The following is a 15100-nucleotide window of genomic DNA, read 5'->3' on the forward strand; positions in this document are numbered from 1 at the left end:
CATCTGTAATGAGACCTGATGCCTCATTACAGGTGTCTGAAGACAACTACAGTGTACTTACATATAATAAATAAATAAGTCTTTAAAAAAAAAAAAAGAACTAGAAACTTCCTCGAAAGCACAAGCTAGACCTTGCATCTAAATGGAAGAAGCACTGGAGAAAACTGGATTTTAGATTTAAGAGCAAGGTGACCCTCTCCCCATGATCCAGCCTCCTCTCTGCCATCTCTTCCTAGACAATATGCTTCTCTCAATGAAAATGGCTCGAGGATGCCCAAGGCTATCAGCAAGGCTGCTGGCATAAAGTAGAAAACAGTGAAGACACAGACCTGTTACTTAAAAAAAAAAATGGAAGAGAGGCCCCATCATTTTGTGGGAGGAATTCAGTAGGGGAAAGAGAAAAAAGGGAGATGGATGTTCCTAAAACCCCACGCGGGAAAGCTGCGAATTTTAAGGCTCAGAATCTCACATCAGCCTCTCCCTGTACTGGCTCTGTGGTCTTCTAGGCAGCCCAGGCGGAGGACTTGGCTCTAGCTGTCTTTGCGCTGCTTGGAAATCTGCCTTGCTAGCTGCTGTGACCTCATAGGGATTGGGAGAGCTCCAGATCTGGGGGTGGGGGGAAGGTCCTGGTAAGGGAACTGTCAGAGGCCAAACAATGGCTTTCTCTGTGCAGGCTGCCTGTGCACCTGTGCCGGCAAAGGGCCCTCTATGCTTCTGTCTTGTCTGCACACAGTAATGTCCATACATAGGCGGGACTTATAAATACCCTCCAGAGCAGAAGTGAAACCATCCACCAGTTCTCCTTTTCTCTGCTTAGTTGGAGCTCTGCAGCCCAGTGCAGCTGCTACAGAGGCTGGCATCCTCCCGCACCTCCCGCACAGCGGATAGACCTGCTTGTAGTATCCCAGGGTAGGGAAGCATCTAACCAACACCCTCCTTAGAATGAGATGGGACACTGGGTGCTGGAGGGAGCGGAGGCATCCACTCACATTCACAGAGAGGAAACGCTGGTCTGGGGGTGGACATTTACCTGTACGTAGAACGTCCTGGAGGTGGTTATGATTTCAAACAGGTTGTCCCTCATTAAGAGATCACTAGGCAAGGAGAGAGAGAGATACCATTACACTAAGCATTGTGAGAACTTTTTTTTTCCACGTTATTTCCTACAGTTTTCACGGTCACCCACTAATGCAACTCAAGACTTTCTCCTTCCTGTGGATAAGGCAGCCCGAGGCTCAGCGGCTGTAAATGCTATGTCTGTCCGAGGTACTGGAGATCAGAACCCATTGAGTCCAAATGTTCCTTTTCTAAGGAAGCCAGCACCATATCTCCCCCCCCCCGCCCCCCCCCCCCCCCCCGTCTCCTCCCGTCCTCACCCCACCCCCACCCCGCCCCCAGCAGTGACTTTCCCTACTCCACCCTGTCCTGCCCCCCAGCAGCTGCTCCGCCCACAGCTCGGAGTTCCTGCTCTCTGCCCTGCTGCCCTGGCCCAGGGGACAAGGAGCTGAGAAGAGAATCAGAAACTGAGAATCAGAAGCTGAATTTAAGAAGTGCTTCCCAGGAAACCGGTCACATCCTTAGCCATCAGAGAAATGCAAATTCAAATTATTTTGAGATTTCATCTCACGCCAGTCAGAAACAGCAGAAAGATAACAAATGCTGGCTAGGGAAAGAGGAACCCTTACTCACTAAGGGGAGGAGTGTAAATTAGTGCCGCCACTATGGAAATCAGTCCGAAGGTTCCTCAAGAAACTAAAAATAAAACTATCATATGAGCCATCTATACTACTCCTGACATATGCCCAAAGGACTCTACATCCTACCAGGGTGATGCTTGCACACCCCAGGCAATTACTGGCACTACTCAAAATAGCAAGGAAAAGGATCAACCTTGAGGCCCATCAGCAGATAAGTGAGATGCAATAGAATTTGTTTAGTCGTAAAGAAAAATAAAGGTGTTGGCTTAGCGTTTAAGAGTACTTCCTGCTCTCCCAGAGGACCTGAGTTCAATTCCCAGCACCCATATCAGAAGGGTCACAACCTCCTGTAACTCCAGTTCCAGGGCCTCTGACACTCTCTTCTGACTCCACAGGTATCAGCACATATGTGGAACACACTTACACAGATAGTCTACATACACATAGATATTTAAAAAAAATAACTTTTAAAAGAAAAGAAAAAAGAGGACTGGCAAGATTGCTCAGCGGGTAAGAGCACTGATTGCTCTTCCAAAGGTCCTGAGTTCAAATCCCAGCCACCACATGGTGGCTCACAACCATCTGTCATGGGATCTGATGCCTTCTTCTAGTGCATCTGAAGACAGCTACAGTGTACTTATGTATAGTAAATAAATCAGTCTTTGGGCCGGATCAAGCAAGGACTGAGGGAGTGGAGTTGACCGGAGCGAGCAGGGCTGACCCGAGTGAGCAGGGTTGACTGAAGTGAGCAGAGGTCCTAAAAAATTCAATTCCCAACAACCACATGAAGGCTCACAACCATCTGTACAGCTACAGTGTACTCACATACATAAAATAAATTAATAAATCTTTTTTTAAAAAGAAAAGAAAAGGAAAAAGAAAAAAATCATGGAGTTTGTGTAAAAATAAAAGAAACTGGGAATCATTATCTTTTTTTAAAGATTTATTTATTATATGTAAGTACACTGTAGCTGTCTTCAGACATACCAGAAGAAGGCATCAGATCCCATGACAGATGGTTGTGAGCCACCATGTGGTTGCTGGGAATTGAACTGAGGACCTTTGGAAAAGCAGTCAGTGCTCTTAACCTCTGAGCCATCTCTCCAGCCTGGAAATTGTTAGCATAAGCAACATAATTGAGCTGGGAAAAGGCTAATGTGTTTTCTCTCGCATGCCAATTTTTATCCGTGAGTAAACATACATGTGAGGGGGGAATAGAGGGCTGTGAAACTAGAAAGGGGACTGTGAGGGCTGGCAAGGTGGCTCAGCGGGTAAAGGGCCTGTCTAACTGCCACCTCATCTGACATGGCAGAGGGAAAGAACCAACTCCCACAAGTTGTCTTCTGGCCTCCACACCCACACATGTGCACATGCATCCACATGTATTAATGATAAATCAATAAGCAAATAACTGACCCAAAAAAGTTTTAAGAGAGGGAACTGTGAAGGGATGGGGGGGTGCAGAACGGGGATAACTGTGGACAAAGAGTGGGGAACAAGGGGCAGCAAAAATAAGGTATGTGTGAAACTGGTGTAATGAAACCTATTCCTCTGTATGTTAATGTAAAATAAATTTAAAATTAGTTTCCTTCATTTAAAAAAAAATCTGCTTCTGGAGCTAGGATGTAGCTTAGTGATAATGTGCCTAACAGCAAACAAACAAATAAAAATAATAAGCTTCAAAGAGAGAATGAGAGAGAAGAAGAGGAGGAGGAGGAGGAAGAGGAAGAAGAGGAGGAGGAGGAAGAGAAGATGTTGTAATCATTACAGTGTCAAAAAGGAAGGGAAGAAAAGAAAAGAAAGAAAAAGAAAAACAAGCTTTAATCTTGGGTGTGGGTTTTAGTAACGAATTCCTGGCTCCTGCAGGGCAAGGAGCAGGTGGTGCTGACATAATTCCAAACACACTGAATGTGTCTTCTATGGCCAAGGCCAGCTGTGTGCATCCAGTCATTACAGGGACTAAGGAGTCGAGGCCCAATTACCACCAGAAGAAAGCACCTGAGGAGGCTAGACCAGATGCAGGTCAGACGGCATTCCATGCCAACCAAGAGTCTTGTGCCAAGGAAGGGCTAGTCCCAGGCAGAAATGTCAGAGAATGAAAACAGAGTGACATGCCCTCCGAGCAAAGGAGGGACATGACTTAAGCCAAGGTAGGGTACACAGAGACAAAAAAGATGCTGACTAAGCAGATCCGTAAGGCCATCGGAAGCAGCTCGAACCACACAGATCACTCGAAATACATCCTACCAACTATTACTTCTACTTGCTCAGCGTCTGAGTAGGGACAGCTCTGTTCCAGGCTTGTGCTGAATAGTTTTCTGTCAACTTGACACGAGCTAAAGCCATCTGAGAGGAGGAATCCTCAATTGAGAAAATGCCTCCATAAGATTGGGCTGTAGGCAGGCCTGTAGGGCATTTTCTTAATTAGTGATTTATGGAGGAGAGTCCAACCCATTGTGGTTGAGGCCACCCCTGGGCAAGTGGTCCTCAGTTCTATAAGAAAGCAGGTTGAGCAAGCCATGATGAATAAACCAGTAAGCCGCAGCCCTCCATGGCCTCTGCTTCAACTCCTGCCTCCAGATTCCTGGCCTGTTTGAGCTCCTGTCCTGACGTCCTTCAATAATAAACAGTGACATGGAAGGGTAGGTCAAAAAAGTCCTCTCCTTCCCAGTTCACCTTCTGGTCATGGTGTCTTGAAGAGCAATAGGAAACCAGCTAACATAGTGCTCAATGTTTTAACCTTCTAGATTATTCATGCGAGCGCAGGTAAGTCCCAGAGTCCACTGAAGAGGTAAAGTCAACCAAGGAGGGAGTCCTGTCCCCTTTCCATCCACTGCCCCAGGTGCATGCTGTTTTCAATGTCATCTAATGCACAGCTTTCATTACTTACAACCGTCCTGAATTCCCCCCAAAGGTCCCAGAGAGGCTACACCACCCAACAGAGCTGAGGCCACAAAGCCACAACCTTCCCCCACGGACTTCACCTCCCGACTCAAGTTCAGTGGGACGCAGGTCAAGTTAGAGGTAAGGGGAGTTTTCAAGAAGACTCTCAGGCTGAACATTATCCTCCCACTCCAAGCTGCCTTCGGATGTCCAAGTAGCCTCCTATCTACATGGGCCCTCCAGGGTCAGGAGCAATTGGGCATCTCTCATGATCTCTCATGCTGAGTTCTGCCCTCTAGAGCCACACTCGGGACAATGTCTATCTATGGCTACTTTCACAAAATACAAATTATCCCTAGGGGCTTCCCCAGTCTTCTGCTCACCCCACCCCCCAACTGCCATTTGAAACTCTTAGTACAGCATCTCTGCCCTGCTTCACTGGATCACATAGCATGTGTGTTTATGTAGGGCTGTGCTATGCTTTCTCTGGAGAGCAGGATGCCCTACTATTGATAGACCCCCTTATGACCTACAGCAAGAAGAGATACAAACACGCAGTCTGGACAGACTATAAACACATGCCCAAAAAGATATGCTGGGACTCTATTAAGATTCACTTCCACAAGCATCTGAATTTAGGAACGGGGATGGGACATTCTCCTGTCAACTCCTGGATCATCTTACGCAGGGCTCTCAGAAGGTGTCTTTCCTAGCGGAAAGAGGAACAAATTAAAAATACTTGTTCTGCCCTTCAAGTGGTAGCAACAGGGAGGCTGTGAGTCACCCCTATGTTAATGGGCACATCAAGAACAAGGGAGGAAAGGCCTGAGAAATTCAGCCTAGGGTAGGGTGTGAAGCCAGGGGAAGGGTCAGGCCTCCTTCATTTCTGTCACCCAGGACCTGACTCCTGACTCTACTGCCTGAGAGGCACCTAAGCGCCATTCTCTGCTGTCTGAGTCAGCACACAGGCATCATGGGAGTAAGAGTAGGCAAATGGGAAGAGGGTACTTTGTCCAGTGCGACCTTAACTCTGAGCAGTTATGAGGCATTAAGTCAGTGGTCCTGTACCTTCCTAATGCTGTGACCCTTCAATACATGCTACAGTGACTGCAACCATAAAATTATTTTCACTGTTACTTTGTAACTGTAATTTTGCTACTCTTATGAATCATAATGTAAATATCTGTGTTTCTCTGATGGGCTTAGGCAACCTCTATGAAACGGTCATTTGATACCCCCCCAAAGGGACTGTGATTCCCCTCAGACTGAGAACCACTGCTCTATAGGGAAGGCTCTTCAACAGAGCCTCAAAAAGGGTAACCAATGAAAATTCCAAGATGACAAACCAAGGCTCTCCTCAAGATGAATAAGAAGAGGCAATTACCCAGACTTGACCAGACACTCGTGAGTCTTGAGAACATCCTTGAGCGGTATGGTACGCAGAGGCTCTCTGTCCTGATAGGAAAGACAGAAGATGGGCAAATGAAGCTAGGTACATGGCCCGGTGACCCACGCCAGTCCACCAACACCCCTCTCTCAGAGTATTGCCTAAAACCAACTTGGTTTCAAAATAATTATTACAGAGAAGCAATCTATACAGCAGCTGCTCTGTTCCCCCCCCCACACACACACACACAACAGCTCAGTGCACAGACGCTGGCAGCAGTCCAGGTCCTTGTATAATCGCATCATAAAGAGACACAGGTTGGACAGAGATAAGACAAGAAGTGGCTTGGAAGTCTGTATGGGCCTGGCTTCCACTCATGCACGCCTCTCTGTTACTCAGACCTCTCAGGAGGGACCCGAACCTACGACCTACCTACCTGCTCACACTTGAAGTAGCAGATGGTAAAGTCATCGAGGGCAAAGAAGCGTCGTTTCCAACTCTTCCGCTGAAATGACAAATAAGGAACCAAACCGTCAAGGACAGGGACAGGACTCCAGAGTCAGGACTGGCATTGTCATAGAAAATGCCCAGGGACCCAGCACCATGGAAGCCAGGCTCCCATCGTCAGCAGGGACAAAGAACTGGAACAATGGAAAGTCCCAGGCCTCCATCTGAGCCCCCATCTTTCCAGGGATCAAGCACCTAACACGTGAAGAGCACCCGAGGGTCCTTCTCTGCTGCCGCCACGAGATACTACTGTGTGGGCTAGCTCTCTGTCAACTGGACACAAGCCAAAGCCATCGGAGCAGAGGGAACCTCAGTTGAGAAAATGCCTTCATAAGATGGGGCTACAGACAAGCCTGTAAGGCATTTTCTTAATTAGTAATTTAGGGAAGGAGAGCCCAGGCCATTGTGGGCGGTGCTATCCCTGAGCTGATGATCCTGAGTTCTATAAGAAAGCAGGAAGAGAGGCCCCTAGGTCTTGCAAGCTTTATATGCCCCAGTACAGGGGAACGCCAGGACCAAGGAGTGGGAGTGGGTGGGTAGGGAAGCAGGGCGGGGGGAGGGTATAGGGAACTTTCGGGGTAGCATTTGAAATGTAAATAAAGAAAATATCTAATAAAATAAAATTTTTAAAAAAGAATAAATAAATAATTGATTAAAGTATAAATAATGATAAACATAAAATCTATAGTTTTTCCTTTGTAAATAGTATCATAATAGGATTTTTCACAAACAAGGTTAACATAAAAGTATGATTTTTATGACAATCAAACAAAATAAGTTTTGCATCCATTAGCTTGAAAAAAAAAGAAAGAAAGAAAGCAGGCTGAGCAAGCTATGAAGGAGCAAGTCGGTAAGCAGCACCCTCCATGGCCCTGCATCAGCTCCTGCTCCAGGATCCTGCCCTGCTTGACTTCCTGTCCTGACTCCCTTCAGTGGTGATGGACCATGATGTGGAAGTGTAAGCCAAATAAACCCTTTCTTCCACAAGTTGCTTTTGGTCATGGTGTTTCATTGAAGCTATAAAAACACTGACTAAGACAACTATCAGCTCATCATCTTCGAAGCAAGAGTTGGGAAATAGGAGGGAAATCTGACCATCAGTGTGCAAACTGCATCAGTTTGAAGGCAGTAAGGCTTTTTACCACTACAGGCAAGCTTTCTGGGGGACTAATGGCTAGTTAACATATTACCATAAGTAATTACCATATAACCCAATGGCAGTCAACATAGAGGGGTACAGTTCTTCCTCTCTTTCTCCTCTGCTACATCCATGCCCACTGGATCCCCAGCAGGAATAGAACCCCAGTTGTAGCCCCTGTGCTGGACTCACCACATTCCCTTGCTTCACACAGTAGCCACTCTTAATGAGGGGAGGCCCAGTGGAAGGGCGGCAGCCTGACGTGGGGATGTAGCTCTGAGACCTTCGCAGGAAGGCGTGAGTCCCTGGCTCGCACCCTTCCTGCCCATCCCCACCGTTCTACAAGGAAACAGTAGAAACAGCAACACTGTTAGTACCCCAGTCATTCCTCTGTGGGATCCTTCCAGCCTTCTCACCACACCTCTGGTCTTTTTGATATAATGTCAGTCGAAGAACTAAGAGCTGACTTTGCCCCCAGTTAGCCGATGCTCTAGTGTTTCCCCAAAGTATGATGCTGGCTAGAGAGACTCAGAAGAGGAAGGAAAGACTACTTAGAACTAAAGGAGTCACAAGTACCCAAATGGGACTGCAGACTTGTGTCTAGTCTCACTGCCTCCCTCAGCCCCGTTGTCTTTGTGATTTATGAGTGTGCATTGCCTGGGTCTTAAGCAAAAGCCCAGAGGCCACACATCCTCAAGATGTCTTGATGTCATGTCCCCAACTTCTACATTGGCACTGAACACATCCATCTTGCACTATATCATCCTGGTCACCTTCTTCACTAGCTCCCCCATCCTAATGCTTTGTGCAGGTCCTTGGGCACAATGCATAGGCCTTCACTGCCTCCCTCCACCCCCCCCCCCCCCCCCCCGGCACTCCCAAGCAACAGCACCTGGCTGATAGGCGTTTGTACCACCACACCCCCGATGATCTCAGTCTTGTAGGCCACCTGCGGCTTCTTCTCTAGGGTGGGAGGAGCTGTTAAGTTTTTGAGAACTTCTGTGGCCAAGGGTACTGTCCCAGCTTTGGGTACCTAGGAAGAAAGGTGATATGGTCAGCAAGAGATAGAAAACTTAGGAAGAGGGCAGAACCACAAACAGGATGTGGGGAGAAATGGAAAGCTAATTTACTAACACAGAGACAAACAAACACACATACTTCCTTTAAATTATGCACACATACACATAACACACACAAGCACATATACGTATATGTACATATACACATAGATACACACACATATACAAACACACCATGCACACACACACATATATAGATACACATATATAGATACATATACTATATACATACATGCACACAAATGTAGACATACATACACACACAAAGATATGTGCATATACACATACAGTATACATATACATACATATAACACACACAGACACATATATACGCATATAGATATATACATGTACACATCTGTGCACAGAGATACACACATACAACACACAAGCACATATACACATGTATACACACATATAGATATACACACATAAACACAGATACACATGCATACACCTATACACACACACACATATATACACACATGCTTACACACACAAACACATACACACATATGTATATCACACATATACATGCACACATAAACATAACACACACATACAAATACATAACATACACACAGAACAAACTTACTGCATAACTATAGGATGAGCTAACCCTAGTTAGAATACAAAGAGGCAGGAGCCCTGTCCTCTTGACATTCATATATATGCTAGTAGTTAAGACTGAACAAAAATTCTCAGCAAAACAAGAAGTCAGAAAAATGAACAGGGCATGGCAGAATGTATATGTATGTGTATGTATATATATATATATATATATATATATATATATATATATATATGTATGTACTCTGCCACCACCTTTTCAAATCAACCCAGAAATTCACCCTTCTCCTCTCCTACAGTGTCCTGATGTGTAGCAATGCACAACATAGCCCAACCAGTGCCATGGAGAGTGTAGTGTTCAGCTCTCCACTGCGTCCTCTTAGCTCAGGGGCACGATTGTCTCAATTTTACATATGAGGTAAACACAGATCATCAACGTTGTGTCCTTTACTCCTTAAAATGCTATCACTACCTCCTCAGGCCACCCTCGCTAATTTCCTGTGGGATGTCATACCAACATCCCAGAGACAGCACACAGCGAAACCTGTCTTCTGCCAGCCTTGCCTCATGCTCTCTCTGTGCAGGTTGACCAGAACAGTAAACAGCTGTCACATTGCTTAAACAGCTACAGCTAACCCTGCTTGAGCCCAACGATACAGATGCTGAGTAGACAGAGATTCCATCTACCAACATCCATTGGAACCTTAAGGTTTCTGGAAGAATAATTTGTCCCGGCAATGGGCATTTCAATTCAAAGTCACGAGAAGACAAGCACTTCTGACTGTACAACACAGAATTTCTAAGTTTTCAGCAACTGTGGTAGACCAGACTCTGCCTGTCTTGCTGAGTTTCTTTCTACTATTGTCCTCCTCTTCCCCCTAAAGCCGTTTACCAAACATTCCCCATGTTCGATGCCTGGTCCCCAGCATGGGGCACTATTGGGAAGCAGAGGAACTTCCCAGAGATGAGGAGGAGTGGGAAAAGTTGGGTTACTGGGCATAAGCCCTCTGTGGGGATAGTGGGACCCCAGTGCCTCCTTGTTTTGTTCTCTGCTTCAACACCGCATGTCCCACCTTAATATCCTGCCTCATCACAGGCCCGAAACAACAGGGATAAACCCCATGAACCACAAAAAACAAATGCCATGATCTGTAGTTAACCTTTCCTTCTTATAACTTGATTGTTTTGAGCAGGTTATCACAGTGCTGGGAAGCTAACACATTTTTTTTTCCTTCCCTTTTAACTCTTCTTTGTTTCTTGTAAAAATATTCCTAGGGAATAGGAAATCGATCCTTCATTAGTCATGTCCAGGATAACCTGAGTCCTTAACACAATCCGTGGACGAGTTTCCAAGTTTGCAAAGCTCTTAGAAGACGTTTTTCCAGGCGCAACTAAGAAGAATATCCCCCAAACTAGAAAGAAACAGACCTGAGTTCCTTCTCGTGCGCTTCCCCAGTTCCTCTGCTTCTTGTTAGCAATCCCTTTTCCAACCCCACACAATGAGTCAGCAGTGTCCCACAATCACCCAGGATGGGACTGACAGAAGCCCTCCCAGGAAGCACAAAAGAGACTCCACAAACTTCCTCTTGAACTCCGTTCAGACTCAAACTCTCAAGTTCACTGGTAGTTGTCCGCCAGTGGACAAGAGGAGGTTAGATAGAGATGGGTCTTCACAGGCTCTGAGGCAAGGCCCTGCTGCCCTCTGAGCTCTGCCCCTTCCCCACTGAGGTCAAGAGCCGGGACACCCCACTTTCCCTACCAGAGAGAACAGAGGGTATACATACAGTGATCTTGCTGGCTTGGTTCAAGGCTTCTACCCAGTCCTTCAGATCTTTCTGGTCATTGGCTTGAAGAAAATATCTCTGAGACAGGGCATTGATAACTATAAAGGTAACAGGGAAGGAGAAAGAAGGTACCGGGTCAGGATTTGGAGATCACAAGAGACCAGGAAGTTAGGGTGTCTGAGGTGACAAGACCCATGAGGCCATTTAGAAGATCAAGAACCCGCCTAGGGTGTTAAGTCACATGCATGCTCAGAAGCAGCAGACCCCTGCAACACATTTATCAGCTACCAGAATGACGCTGGCATTAACAGTGGCTTCAATGCTCTATTGGTGACAATGAAGCTACTCATATGCCACCAGTAAGACACTTAGTCGGGACCCTATAGGGCTTGCTTCTACCAGTATGATCTGGTCTTGTCTGTGCCTGGGAAATGGAACAACACTTGCTGAGACCCGTCGCCTTGGCCTCACTTTCAACCTGTTCCTCCCTCTGGGCATTCCCTTAATCACAGCTTACCTCTGATTGATTGATTGATGATTGATTGATTGATTGACTTTCATCATTATCACTAATATATCTTTAAGTGAGCTGACCACAAAATTTAAGAGTGACTTCTAAACTTAGCAATAATATTTGGAAGGAACAGGAAAAAGAAGAGTCAACCTGAAGTTGGGAGAAAGAAGTCACTTCATCCCTCTGGCCTGAGAGTGAAGTCAAGAAGCCCTTGCCGAGGTGACAAAGAACTCGCTGTTTTCATTCATATAAACAACTCTTTGTTGAGGACCCACTATGTGCCAGCAGTCATCTTATGTGCTGAGGGCATGCAGTGACAAAGCAGGAAGTGACTCTGCCTCCCTGAAGCTCCTGCTCAGAGCCTCCCTGGACACAGAAAGGCCTCAGCATTTGCTCAGAGCGAGGGCTACTTATCGATACAGTTGCCGAGTGGTTTCACGGACCAACTGAAGACAGGCTTGAGGCATTGGTGGAGTGGCTCTGCGCCTTTGCCACTAGCCCCCAGCCCCCAACTACAACTCATCTGGCAATCTTGAGACCCTACATATGCCTTCCTTCATTTTAATGCTTCCCTGCCTTTCCCCACTTTTCTCGGACCTCATCATGTCCTGAGTACACCACTGCTCAGTTCTAAAGTGAAGGCTCCCAGAGACTTCTATCAGATGCTTTCTGTCCACCTTAAACAGAAATACAGCTTGGCTCACAATCTCAGCACATTGGAGTCTGGGTGCAGCAGGAGCAAAGTTCCAGGGCAGCTTTGACAGTGTTGGGGGTGAGGGGAGAGAAGAAGGGGAGGAGGAAAAGGAAGAAGGTCAGGAGGCAGATGGCCGGCAGAAGCCAACCTGGCTAAAATGCTGCTGGCCCCTGTGTGCCTGGTCGCAAGTTATTAAAAATCTTCACAGGGGTATTACTCGGCACCCAGAACATCCCTATTATCTAAACTACTCATGCATACAGGATACAGTTCCCATGGGATCACAGGGCTGTCTTCCACGGAAATGAAGTTAGCACAGGTCTATGGCGAAAAGCCACTGTGGCTCAGTACTTACCGAAGCAGAATGGCGTTTTAGGTTTCTGCTTTGGGGTAGCTATGCTCACCTATATCAAATAAAGACAAAGAGAGACATGAGTGTGCTTTCATCAGTGTGGAAAACGTTTACCTTGAAAACATTTCATACATAAAAAGAGCATATCAAATCTATGTATATTTGAAGACTGACAATTGAGTGTCTTCCTCCATCCCTTAAGAAACTGGCACGGGCTGGACAGCGGTGGCACACGCCTTTAATCCCAGCACTCGGGAGGCAGAGGCAGGAGGATTTCTGAGTTCGAGGCCAGCCTGGTCTACAAAGTGAGTTCCAGGTCAGCCAGGGCTATACAGAGAAACCCTGTCTCAAAAAAAAGAAAGAAAGAAAGAAAGAAAGAAACAAACAAACAAACAAACAAACAAACAAACAAACAAACTGGTACGGTCAGTCCTATTCCTTAGAGCAGGGCTTCTCACCCTTCCTAACACAACAACCCTTTAACGGACAGTTCCTCCTGTTGTGGTGACAACCAATTAATTTTGTTGCTACTTCATAACTGTAATTCATACTGTTATGAATTATAATGTAAAAGTCTGACATGCTGGATGGTGTTGAGTGACCCCTGTAAGAGGGGCCATTCGACTCCCAAAGGGGTCACAGCCCTCAGGTTGAGAACCGCTGTCTTAGATACTCGCTATACCCTTCTGTGGCAGAACTTCTATCATCCACATAACTGGTATCCTGGTGACTGTACTAACTTTTGTCTCTGCAAGAACACTCTAAAAGCCACTGGGGTCCAGACAAGATTTTCTCTGAGCCACAAGATCTAGCAGAGTCCCGTTCAATCCAGCAGGCTTCTACTATGCTCTCGAGAGCTAACTCCTTTCCCAGAACAGTCTCCCAACTGAAGGTGCTCAGGGCGTACAAATTCTAATCAAAGCAGAAGGAAACAGCAGGCGCTCTTATCTGAAGGTCTATTTATGTTGCCCATGAACAGAGGCAACTCTCCAGCAGCCCAGAGAGCAGCTGGCAGATGAGTGAGCTCACCTGGGTATATTCAAAAGCCTGTGTAGACGGGCCTGTGTAGACGGGACCACTGGTGTACTTTACCTAGTTTTTACAATCCTGTCCCTTGTATGGGTTTTGCTGAGGGTCTGCATAGGAGACTACATCACTCAGATTCATACTCCCATCACAGCCTACAAAGATCTGGTGATTATCCACCAAATGGATGCTGGTCCAGCCATGCTGGAACACTCCACCCATCCCACTTACTAGGGTTGCCTAGAGATGCAGCACCTAGCACGGAACCCATCCACATACAGTCAGCATCCTGCCCAGGACACTGGCCTCTCAGTCCCCTTCCTAGCTTTCCCAGGTCTCCTTATTCACCTCTCTGGACTCTGGGACTTGAAAGTAGAAGCAGGGATTCAAGTCTTGAAGTGAGCTTCTTTGAGGCTCACAGTTGCCAAGATCTAACCATGATTGGCACACTGGTCTCTACGCTCTTGCTCTTGCCCCTAAAATCTTCCTAGATACCTGCCTTGATTCCTTAGCCAAATAACATTGCCCCAAATACTCAACCAGGAACTGGGGTGATACCTACAAAATATCAAACGGATAAATAGTAGAGGTTTGTTTTGGAATCAGTCTCAAATCATTAGGTGTGTGATCTCCATTAGATGTTCTGTCAAGAAAGGAATCACAGTCACGTTCCTATGGAGTTAACAGCAGCATCAAATATATCAATGCAAGCAAGAGACCTGGCTGCACTGCCATGTAGAATCTACTCATGAAGGAGGGACTATGGTGTCAGGCAAGGCAGCATTCATCTGTAATCCCAGCACTTGGGAGGCTGACACAAAAGGACCTTGACTTTAGGCTACACAGCAAGTTTCTGGCTAGCCTGGGTTACATGGGCCCACCCCATCTTAAAACAAATCACACACCCACACGATAAATCACACACCACACACTACAATAATACTACTAATAATAAATAATTTAAAATAAAACTTAAAAAAAACACGCATGGCATTTTCAATGTTAATAATTAAAATGTAAATAACATTACATCAACCTCAGTGACAAGTATTTAAAACCCAAGATGTCACATTACCCCTGTTTCTGAAGGATGAAGGACTACATCTGCTGATGACTTCCTACTAGCAGAATCCCAAGGCTGTCCAGACTATCACCAAGGGAAGAAGAGACAGAAACTATGTAGGTGTGTGTGTGTGTGTGTGTGTGTGTGTGTGTGTGTGTGTGTGTGTGTGTTCATCCCACTGTATTGACAAAGAAACTCTGAAGCGAGGTGGAGGCCAGGTGGCCTAAGAAACTTCTGAAAAACATGAGAAGAGCTCAGACAGACAACTGGCAGTAGTCATGCCTCCATGCTTCACAGGTAGCATTTAGGAGACTGTCAGTCCTGGCCCTGAACCACCTTGTTTTCCTGGGGTACAATCCAAGCCAGTTGCTGGTCTGCAGCTACTCATTTCCTGGCTGTGAACCTC

At 46.2% G+C, this 15100-nt stretch overlaps 1 protein-coding gene across 4 annotated transcripts in view; it reads right to left on the minus strand.

Moving 5' to 3' along the window:
* Plekha2 (pleckstrin homology domain-containing, family A (phosphoinositide binding specific) member 2) overlaps positions 1-15100 on the minus strand; it is a 65536-nt gene that overhangs the window by 12186 nt on the left and 38250 nt on the right. For all 4 annotated transcript variants that reach the window (XM_006509228.4, XM_006509227.3, NM_031257.3 and 1 more), the window contains exons 4-10: positions 12609-12657; positions 11046-11143; positions 8505-8645; positions 7805-7951; positions 6404-6472; positions 5965-6035; positions 1031-1094 (exon numbers count right to left, since the gene is read on the minus strand). In XM_006509228.4, the coding sequence (XP_006509291.1) occupies positions 1031-1094; positions 5965-6035; positions 6404-6472; positions 7805-7951; positions 8505-8645; positions 11046-11143; positions 12609-12657 (639 nt within the window). The remainder of the gene's footprint in view (positions 1-1030; positions 1095-5964; positions 6036-6403; positions 6473-7804; positions 7952-8504; positions 8646-11045; positions 11144-12608; positions 12658-15100) is intronic.

Source organism: Mus musculus, chromosome 8, assembly GCF_000001635.26.
Source record: "Mus musculus strain C57BL/6J chromosome 8, GRCm38.p6 C57BL/6J".
Taxonomy (NCBI): Eukaryota; Metazoa; Chordata; class Mammalia; order Rodentia; family Muridae; genus Mus; species Mus musculus.